The sequence below is a fragment of the Phocoena sinus genome, chromosome 4, assembly GCF_008692025.1.
Source record: "Phocoena sinus isolate mPhoSin1 chromosome 4, mPhoSin1.pri, whole genome shotgun sequence".
NCBI classification, from domain to species: Eukaryota; Metazoa; Chordata; class Mammalia; order Artiodactyla; family Phocoenidae; genus Phocoena; species Phocoena sinus.
In genome coordinates this window covers 40,201,452-40,212,823 of record NC_045766.1, presented here as the reverse complement: position 1 = coordinate 40,212,823, position 11,372 = coordinate 40,201,452, and the positions used below count along the sequence as shown (strand labels likewise).

At 38.1% G+C, this 11,372-nt stretch overlaps 1 protein-coding gene across 1 annotated transcript; it reads right to left on the bottom strand.

The window, feature by feature from the left end:
* Positions 1-517: 517 nt before the first annotated feature.
* ARL14 (ADP ribosylation factor like GTPase 14) lies at positions 518-1,236 on the bottom strand. The gene has a single exon (XM_032630762.1). The coding sequence runs from the start codon at positions 1,094-1,096 to the stop codon at positions 518-520; it is 579 nt and encodes a 192-aa protein (XP_032486653.1). The 5' UTR covers positions 1,097-1,236.
* Between the last annotated feature and the right edge of the window lie 10,136 nt (positions 1,237-11,372).

Genomic DNA, 11,372 nt, shown 5'->3' with positions numbered 1-11,372 from the left:
AAAAAAACAAAAACAAAAACCCTTTATTTAGGTGATAGGGATTTACAAAATATTAACATCAAACATTTTCCTCTTCATAATTTAAAGTTCGATTTTTTACACCACCCAGCTATTACACAGGAGCATGGTGGAAATTCAATACCTGTAACAGCTGGAAACAGTCTGAAAGAATTCTGACTCTATTAGCAGAAGAATTCTGACTCTATTACTTAAACTTTTTCCAGTAGTCATATAAAAATAATAAGGCAAGAATTTATTTGGTCTCAAATATGATTCTGAATCATCCAACATGCACGAAATTGTAAAATTTTCATTCTCAATTATCATTACTACATAGTTTGCTAAAGTGCCTGGCCCCAGATAATATTTTCTAGATATTATTCTGAGTTGTTTAATGGAATTTAGGTGAAATAACATTTCAGGAAAGGTTTACCAACTAGGCAACTTGCTTTTCTCACTTGGCCTGGAGAAAAAATTACCCTTTCAACTTCATCAGCATCTCTTTCCCCACTTGACCTCAGTTTTGCTTGAAGAATGCTAATATGTCTCCTCTTGATTTCATGTGGCTTTTCACAAATCCAGTTAACTTCTGGAACCCCTCCATCAGCCCGTCCCCGGTGACAGCACAGCAGGGCTGCACGTACCAGTTCCGGTCACTGCAGAGTTGCTTCACTTTGAACATTCTGGTGATGTCCTCGGCACTCAGAGCACCAGGCACGTCTTGTTTGTTGGCTAACAGGATAACAGGCACATTTTTAATGTGCTCATTCTTCAAAATCTGCTCAAGCTCTCTCCTGGAGTCTTCCAGTCGCTGTATATCTGTACTGTCTACAACATATACCAGTCCATCGGTGTTCTCACAGTAGAGGCCCCACACAGTTCTCATTTTTTCCTGTCCTCCAACATCCCAGACCGTAAGTGGAACACCCTTTTCCAACTCAATCATCTCCACGTTGAAACCTACTGTTGGGCTGGTCACAATATCCTTAGCAAGCTTTAATTTGTAAAGGAGAGTAGACTTCCCAGCAGCGTCAAGTCCCAGAAGAAGAATTCGGGCTTGCTTGGCTTTGGGGTTTTTAGAATTCAATAGACCCATTTTAGGCTTTTTTTTTTTTTTTCTTTGAAGACCTTTTCTTTTGGCTGGAGCCAGTGTTTCCTCTCCAGGTCTTGCATGAAAATGTTAAGGGGAAAGAAGAGAGCAAATGCTTCATGTTATAGTCTAAGAATAGGAACTTACGTGCATTTATGTTGTAGCTTATCAACTTGATTATGGGCAAACAGTGTTTCATTTGCAGTCCCAACCAATCCTGAGGTATCTGTGATGTGAGTAACCAGCCAGTGTAATAGAAGCTCAAAGGGGAAATTCTTTGTGAGTGAGTAGGACTTAGGAGGGGCCTGCCTGTGTGACACTGCAGCTTGTTCTCTTCCAGATGTTGGAAGTCTAGGGTAATCAAAGGTTTGGATATGCACGGGAACATGGTTTGGTAGCGGGATAAAAACTTAACTTTACAAATGGTTTGTAGAAATTCTCTAGTTATTTGACCATTTATCTTATCCCAGTTGTAAATAAGTAACCAGACTTCTGAAGCCATGAAGAGAGAGTTTACCTCACACTGCCTTGAGCAGTATCTTTAGTACTTTCCAGATTACTCAGTAGGAAACTTTAAACCATCCAAAGTTATCTGAACCTTACTTCCATAATCATATAGAGAATCACTTCTTTAATCTTCTAGATAGAAAATTTACACTATTCACAAGACCAAGTTTACAGGACGGGGAAGTTTGTAACACAAACACTTTTAAAAGTAAGCAGTCTGGGGCTTCCCTGGTGGCGCAGTGGTTGAGAGTCCGCCTGCCAATGCAGGGGACGCGGGTTCGTGCCCTGGTCTGGGAAGATCCCACATGCCGCGGAGCGGCTGGGCCCGTGAGCCATGGCCGCTGAGCCTGCGCGTCCGGAGCCTGTCCTCCGCAACGGGAGAGGCCACAACAGTGAGAGGCCCGCGTAACGCATAAAAAAAAAAAAAAAAAAAAAAAAAGTAAGCAGTCTGATTGAAGGTGGCGAATGAATATATTTATCTCCTCTCCTCAAGACTCCACCAAAATGATGGTAAAGGAATAAAAAGAACATATAAACTCATATCTAGAGCAGGAGAGTCCATCAGAGGGTGAGAGATTTCAACAGAATTCTGGAACGTGGAATATAGATAGAAGATGAATGGTAACTAATGCAGCAGGATAAAGCTGAGGCTTGGAGTACTGATACACAGGATACAGAGGGAAGGGGCAAAATGAGCAACTAAAAACAGAGGGTTAACTGAAAGTCTGAATAAGGAACAGAAAACACACACACACAGACACCTCTGCTGGGTGACAATTCAGAGTGAGATGTTACACCCTGGGCCAAAAAAAAAAATCTTTTCTAAAGAAATTGTATGATGTCAGAGAAGAGACCTTCATGTTTTGACAGTTGGGAGTTTCCACCTCATAATGCCTAATTCGACATTTAATTAACCTATAGCCAACCTGGCAGTTGGCAAACCTCACTCATGTACATGGAGTTCCCAGTCAGCTTTCAGTGTACGGAGGTTTTCATACTTAGTACATAACATGCCTCTAATATAATGAAAGACCAAGATAAAAATAAGAAGGTTTAAAGAAAGCTTTAACAGAGGTAATGCAGGGAACAGAAGAAAATGTTCAATAAGTTCTAATTAATATTTCCATAGAGATTTGCAAAGATATTGCATCCATAAAACAAGAAATGGATGCTATTTAAAAAGCCACTCAAAAAACAAAAACAGAACTCTTGAAAATTAAAAACATGGTTTCCAAAATTTTAAAAGATCAATAATAGGTTAGAAGAAAATCCAGACGTCTCAAAGTCTGACTTATAGGACTTTATTCCAGAAAGAACAGAAAATATGCAAAGAGGAAATTATCAAAGAAACAATATAAGACTATTTTTCAAAGCTAAAGGATAAACTCTCCGGACTGAAAGGCTTCCCTCAATGCTTAGCAAGTTGATTTTAATTTTTTTTAAACTTAAAAATATATATATATATATATATATATATTTTTTTTTTTTAATTTGGCTGTGCCAGGTCTTAGCTGCGGCACACGGGATCCTCGTTGGGGCATGCAGGATCTTTAGTTGCGGCTTGCGAACTCTTAGTTGCAGCATGTGGGATCTAGTTCCCTGACCAGGGATTGAACCCCGGCCCCCTGCATTGGGAGCACAGACTCCCAGCCACTGGACCACCAGGGAAGTCCCAGCAAGTTGATTTTTAAAAGAGCTGTATATACTAAGGCATAAAATATACATGTTTTATTTTTATTAAAACTAAAATTTTATTTTTTAAATTAAGTAGACTATTCTGGGTGTAGAAAGTACACTTATGAAGAAATTATGTAAACCTTTAAAAAACTATTAAATTCTTAACCAACTCCCTGTATCTCAGAAACCAGAGATAGCATTTTCATTCATTTATTCATCCATCCATTTATTCAGCAAATGTATATATTGATTGCCTTCTGTGTGAACTACCATGTGCTAGATTCCAGGGAGGACACAAAGATAAATTAGACCTTCCCTTAGGTGGCTTTCATTGGGGAGAAGTTTAAAGATATGTGAATAAAAATAATAATACAAAGTTTTATAAAATGTAAATGCTATAAGAAGAAAAAAGCTAACATATTCTAGAAATTCAAAGATTACTTCAGGATGGAGGGCATCAGGGAGATCACCTTAGAGAAGGTTCAACCTCAAACCAGGCCTTCTAGAGATAGGGTAGGGGAAGGGTATTTATTAAAGAGATGGTCTGTGTGAGCAGAGTCTCAGAAATGGGAAAACATAGAATGTATATGGAAAAACAACAGGATACAAATATGCACATGTAGTGGGTTTTTTTTTTGCTATAAACACGTTTAACTATCATGAGAAAACCATCAGACAAATCTTGATTGTAGGACATGCTACAAGACAACAGACCTGAACTCTAAAATACGTCCATGCCATGAAAGGCAGAAGAAAAAAAAGGAACAGAAGAATGATCTAAATTAAGATATATTTAAGATACGTGATTGGATCCTTTGTTCAAAAAAATTGATTATTACTATAATTGGGGGCATTTTATGATGATTATTCATATATTATTATATATATGAACTATATATTAGATGATGTTATTTATCAATGCTAAATTTCTTTTTTTTTAATTTTTAAAAATTTATTTTGGCTGCATTGGGTCTTCGTTGCTGTGTGCAGGCTTCCTCTAGTTGCAGCAAGTGGGGGCTACTCTTCTTTGCGGTGCGTGGGCTTCTCATTGCAGTGTCTTCTCTTGTTGTGGAGCACAGGCTCTAGGCGCACGGGCTTCAGTAGTTGCAGCACATGGGCTCAGTAGTTGCGGCATGCCAGCCCTAGAACACGCGGGCTTCAGTAGTTGTGGCGCTCGGGCTCAGTAGTTGTGGCACACAGGCTTAGTTGCTCCACGGCGTGTGGGATCTTCCCAGACCAGGGATCAAACCCATGTCCCCTGCATTGGAAGGCGGATTCTTAACCACTGTGTCACCAGGGAAGTCCAATGCTAAATTTCTTGAGTGCAATGATGATATTGTAGTTATGTAAGAGGATGTCGTTGCTCTAAAGAGATATATGTTAAAGTACTTAGGGGTGATATCAGCAAGTTAATTTTAATTGGTTCACTGTGTGCGCACACACATCAGAAATATGGCAAAGGTCAGCAATTGGTAGTTTATGTGAGGGGTTTTGGGTGTTCACTGTACTAAACTCTCCTGTAGGTTTGAAAATGTTCAAAATAACATGTAGAAAAAAAGAATTGAAATAATCTAATCAAACTAGGCTGCAGTCTGTAGAGAATAGTTCAGCTTACACATGTGCTAAGACCATATTTCCCAAGATGAATTTAGGGACTGTGTGCTACCACGTGGGCTCTTCTCCATCCATCTCTGGACTTTCAATAAATTGAATTTTAAAAGAAAAGGTTTAACACTTACTTCATTTTAAACTTGATACAGTCTTTATGAGATCCACTATCCATACTGGGGTAATACTTTAATTTGTTTTGTCTATAATGAGGGTAATCATACATATATATGCCTTCACTCTGTTTCCCATTTGATCAATTATACCTTGTTTTCAGGATAGTCAACCAGATGAAGGGTTAAATTCTGGATGAATGTTATATCCAAATGAAAATATGACTCTCTCTTCTGTAAAAGGGAGTAATTTCTTTCTCAATGTTAGTTTTCCTGAAAAATTCTACAAATGTTTCAACATCCTTTCCTACTGTCTTACAACATTTATGGATTCATTTGTCCTGGCCAAACCTGAGGGAAGGAAGGTGTTTGTTTTCTGTGAATCATTCCGAGATTATGCAAATAAAGGCAGGATTGTGAGAGAGTTACTGGCAAGCTCTGTGGTATCATAGGAAATTTGTTTTAAAATGCAGGAATGAAAGAAACATTTTTTTTTAACTTCTTACCTTGGAGATGGGAGGTAAAAAGCCCTTACTTAGAAACTCAACCATGTGCTGACAAAGTAAAGATATAGAAACTCATCTCTTGGAAGGAAGTGGCAACTTATTCAATTAACTTTATTTTTTATAACTAAAGAAGAAACAATGGGGAGGTCATTGTGTGACTTGCTTAGTTTATGCAGACTTGGAACATGCCTGTTTTTCCTATAATAACTTTTTGTTTGGTCTTTTTAAAAATGAACTTTTGGAAAATGGAAGTATAACATACATAGAGTAAAATGCAAAAATCATAAATGTACAGCTCAGTGAGTCACAAATTGAAAACATCCATGTATATACCAGTGAAACCAGGCTTAATTTTTAATTTTGCATTTTTGTTGCAAGTAAAAATTCTAGACCTCAAGCATTTCTACACTCAGTTGTCAGAAATATACTCTGTTCTCGAACATGTAATGAGAACAACAGGTACTCATTATCCTAGTTGAGATTCTTTGGTGCTGTGAAAAATGATATTCCAATCCACGAAGCTTTTCCAAGTGCCGTTTTTTTCCCAGGACAGAACCAGAACTTTCATGCACATCACCAAATGTGGAGCATATGGGTAGACCAGTGGATCTGAGTTCAGATCTAGCCTCTGGCACTTACTAAGTGCTGACAAAACCAGGGATGTTGTGATAGCTTATTATATTACATATAATAAATGTGAAAACACATATCACAGAACCTGGCACATGATTGATGTGCGTTTTCTTCCTCTCTTCTCACAAGTTTTGTATATTAGCTAACATTTAAAAATACCTGCAGTTGCTACTTATCATGGTAATCATTTCATGACATATGTAAGTCAAACCATTATGCTGCACACCTTAAACTTATACAGTACTGTATGTCAGTTATGTATCAATACAACTGGGAGAAAAAAATTACCTGCAACTCTTGGTTCTGGAGAACCTAGGGGCAGGACAGGAATAAAGACATAGAGGTGGAGAATGGACTTGAGGACATGGGGAGGGGGAAGGGTAAGCTGGGACAAAGTGAAAGAGTGACACTGACATATATACACTACCAAATGTAAAATAGATAGCTAGTGGGAAGCAGCCGCATAGCACAGGGAGATCAGCTCAGTGCTTTGTGACCACCTAGAGGGGTAGGAGGGAGATGCAAGAGGGAGGGGATATGGGGATATACCTATATGTACATGTATAGCTGATTCACTTTGTTATAAAGCAGAAACTAACACACCATTTTAAAGCAATTAATTATACTCCAATAAAGATGTTAAGAAAAAAAAAACCTGCAACTCTTAGCCTTTTCCAGACAAGGAACAATTTGGTGATTACCATCAGAGTACTGTATTCCCTTGGCAGAATAAAGTACTGTGTGCTGAACCCCTTCTCCAGCACCCCAACGTTATCCCCCTTCTCCCAAATAAGATTAAAATGAACATGGATACAATACAATACAATTAAAATGAACAGAAGAACCGTCTGAGGGCTGTGTCTGGAACTTGGAAGGGGCATTCACTCATTTGCCTTGGTGAAGACAGGCATTTATATAAGGACAGATGACGCAGATATCTTTGGCCCCAGCTACATGTGAAGCTCTCAGTATCCTCTGTCTGCCCAGCCAGTGGCAAGGGGACCCCAAAGAACTGGGCCATGCAACCTGACCACCATGAACCGAACTGGTTCCTTTTCATGACAGTGATCCAAATCATAGGTTTGCATAGGTATGCAAATTCTTTATAAAATTATTTTAAGGTCTCCATTCTTTACAGCCTCTCATTTCTCTTCTAACTCACAATAAACTTGTGATTATTCATTCAGTATTTATTGGGTACACATGAAATGGCAAGCACTATTTGCTGTGAACAGAATAACAGATTCACCCTTTAAGAAGTAACTGAGGGTTGAACCATTTAAAAAATATATATTTAAAAAATACTCTACATTACAATCTTGCTATTTAAAAAAGTATTTTATTATAAAAACAATATTAAGAAAATTTTAAATCATCTGAAACATTTTTAAATGTAATGTGACTAGGAATTTACTTTTGTCTATTTTCTTTCTGTCTTTGTTTATGTACATATATAATTTTGATACGCTTTATTCATCAAGCTTGTATTGAGCACATACTATATCTGGATTTAATGCAAGACACTGGTGATATGGATGCAATCAAAACAGTCTTCATTTTCAAGGAAGTAGTAGTCTAATGAGGGAGACAGATACATGGCATGCATATTGTTATAAATAAGGTAACAGAACCTTAAGGAAGCACAGAAGTCATCAAAAAGGAGGGTGAAATAGCACATTGTATCCAGGGAACTGGAAGCAGTTCCATAAGTGGAGTTGAGAAGTGTGAGGACAGCAGAGTAAGAGGAGGGGAGGCTGCAGGTCAGTGTCCAGCAGCATGGCTCATGCCTGGGGTGCCCACATCATTTATCATCCTGGACCGTTTTCAAAGTGGAGGGGGTGCCAGTAATGAATATACCAGAAAACACGTGTAAACAGGACAGTACTGGAATAACTAGGCTATATGGTCACCCTAATATAGGTCACATGAGACTTGCCCGGCTTCATGGGAGGACACTTGAGCCAGTTTCAGGATGAAGGATCAGAGTGCCAGGTCTGCATAGCTACTTCTCAGATATTTCCACTGTCACTCACTGACATTCTCCTTTCCAGTTTTTCTAGAGAATAAACTAAGAAATCAAAGTTGTACACTGGAGAAAGCTGAATCATAAGCTGTCAGTGAGGGAAACCAAAATGGGAAACCTACTTCATGTAGCAGAATCAGTCCTCAAAGACTCAAAAATAGACAGTATCAAGCCAGAAACTAGGGTAAAGGAAGATAATTAAAAAGCTGAGACCTTGTCATTAGAGTTGACAGGTAAAATACAGGACATCTAGATAAGTGTGAATTTCAAGTGAACAATGAATAACTTTTTAGTGTGAGTATGTTCCAAATATTGTACAGGATATACCTATAATAAAAAAGCATTCATTGCTTTTCTTCTTCTTCTTCTTCTCCTCCTCCTCCTCCTCCTCCTCCCCCTCCCCTCCCCCTTCCCCTCCCCTCCCCCTCCCCTCCCCCTTCCCCTCCCCTCCCCCTCCCCTCCCCCTCCCCTCCCCCCTTCCCCTCCCCTCCCCCTCCCCTCCCCGCCCCTCCCCCTCCCCTCCTCCTTCCCCTCCTCCTCCCCCTCCTCCCATTTATTCTCAGTCTCAGTTATTATCATTTTTTCTTTTCCATATAAGCATTTAAGCCTGTAAATTCCCCCAAAGTATCACTTTAATTGCATGCCACACATTTTTTTACTCATTTTTCTAATTACCATTATAATTTTTTCTTTGATCCATTAGTTATTTAGAAGTATTTTTCTAAATTTGCAAATATATAGAAGTTTTAAGTTATTATTTTATTATTTATTTCTAACTTAATTTTATTGTGGTCAAAAATACTGGTTCTTGGACAGTTATTGAGATACTTTATGTCCTAGTACATGGTCATTTTTTGTCAAAGTTCCACATACATTTGGAAAGAAAGTGTATTCTCTAATAATTGAGTACAATATTCTGTATCTATTAGGCCAAGTTTTATAATTGTTTATTCAGATCTTGTCTGCTCGAACTATTGATCAAAGAAGGAAGAATGTTAAAATCTTCAACAGTGACATGACCATTTCTTCTTGAACTTTTGATGATTTTTGCATCACATATGTTGAAGCTATCTTTAGTGCTGACAGGTGTAAAATTTTTATATCTCGTGATTGGACTGAATTTTTTTTCAATAGGTAGTGACCTATTTGATCTCTAGTAATATTTTTTTTTTTTTTTTTTTTTTTGCGGTACGCAGGCCTCTCACTGTTGTGGCCTCTCCTGTTGCAGAGCACAGGCCCTGGACGCGCAGGCTCAGCGGCCATGGCTCACAGGCCCAGCCGCTCCGCGGCATGTGGGATCTTCCTGGACTGGGGCACGAACCCATGTCCCCTACATCGGCAGGCGGACTCTCAACCACTGCGCCACCAGGGAAGCCCTCTAGTAATATTTTTTTTCTTGAAGTTGAATGTGTCTGTTTCTAATATAGCCATCTCAGTTTCCTGTTGGTTAGTGTTTACTTGCCTTCCTTTCAACCTTTCTGTGTTCTTATGAGATGTGAGATGTGTCTCTTCTTAATAGCAAAGAGTTGAACTTTTAAAAATTCAATTGACACTTTTTGACTACATTAGAATAATGTAGTTTCTTGATACTGATTGTGATTTACTTATCATTTTATTTTTATATTTTCTGTTTACCCCACTTTTCAACGTTTTCACTCTTTTCTTTGTTCTAGTTGAGTACACTTTTTCTTTCCCTTATTCTTTTTTCACCTTTATTGGTTTGGAAAGTATGGAATCTAACTGTACTTTTTAATGGTTACTGAGGTAGGCAGAATTCTGAGATAGTCCCCCAAACTCCCATCCTGTCATTTATAATTCCCTTTCCATGAGTGTGGATGAGACTGTGAATATAATGGATATTACTGTCTTGATTAAGTCATATGGCAAAGGTGAAGGAATTTTGAAAGTACAGTTAAGGTTCCACTTTAGTTGATTTTGATTTGATCAAAAGGGAATTTACCCTGGGTGAGCTTGACCTAATCAGGAGAACCCTTAAGAGGGACTGGGCCCTTCCAGAAAAAGGAAATTTGAAGCAGCAGATTTATCTTGCTGGCCTGGAGAAACACAAGCAGTCATATTGTGACTTGCCTAGTGGGCAGCCACTGGTAGCTGAGGCCTCTGGCCTACAACCACAAGAAACTGAATTCTGTCAGTAACCTGAATGAGCTGGGAAAGGACTCTGAGCTCCAGATGAGAATCCCAGCCTGGCCAACACTTTGACTGCAGCCTTGTGAGACCCTGAGCAAAGGATTCCACTATGCCATGCCTGATATCCTGACCCACAGAAGCTGAGAAACAGAAATATATATTATTCTAAGCTGCTAAATTTGTGGGAATTTGCTATATAGCAATTCATATGAATGAATATAGTTACCTTAGAAATTTTAACATTTATATTTAACTTAATGTCTGAAGAATGATCAATGTGGTTATCCACATTTAGAAAAAAAAGAACCTTAGAATGTTTTAACTCCCTTTACCACTCTTTCATTATACATTCTATTGTCTAGGTGTGTCTAGCTTAACTTTTTTAACCGTCAAAGTAAACACTATCATTGGTTTATTCAGTAGATTTATCTACATGTTTACCATATTCTTTGCTCACCATTTCTTCTTACACTCAGACTTTCTCCTGTGCTTATTATCCCTCATCCTGAAGTACATTCTCTAGAAGATCTTAGAATAAGGCTTTGCTGTAATAAAAGCTCTCAATTTTTTCCATCAGAAATTAACTTTATTTTAACCTCAGTTTGAAAGATAATTTGCTGTATATAATAGTATATTTTGACATTTATCTTCTCTCAGCACATTAAATGTACCTACCATTCCACTGTCTTCTGGCTTCCTTTGTTGCAGTGGGAAAATCTATCAGTTTAAATACAGTTCCTTTATAGATAACACTGTCTTTTTCTCTAGATGCTTCTAATATAGTCTCCTTGCTTTGGGTATTTTAAAATTTCACTATAATATGGCTAAGTGTGGATTTTGTTTTATTTATTGTTTGCAATTCTTTCTGTTTTCTGAATCTGTGTATTGGTATTTCTCATCACTAGGAAAGAAGAAATTCTCTCCTCAAATTTCAGGATTTCTCAGACATTATCTCTTTGAATAGTATAATTTCTCCCTTCATCTTTGTTGTCTCCTCATGGAACTGCAGTGTTGGAACTTCTCTCTCTGTGTCCTCTATGTCTCTTAATATTTCTTTTGTAGTTCCA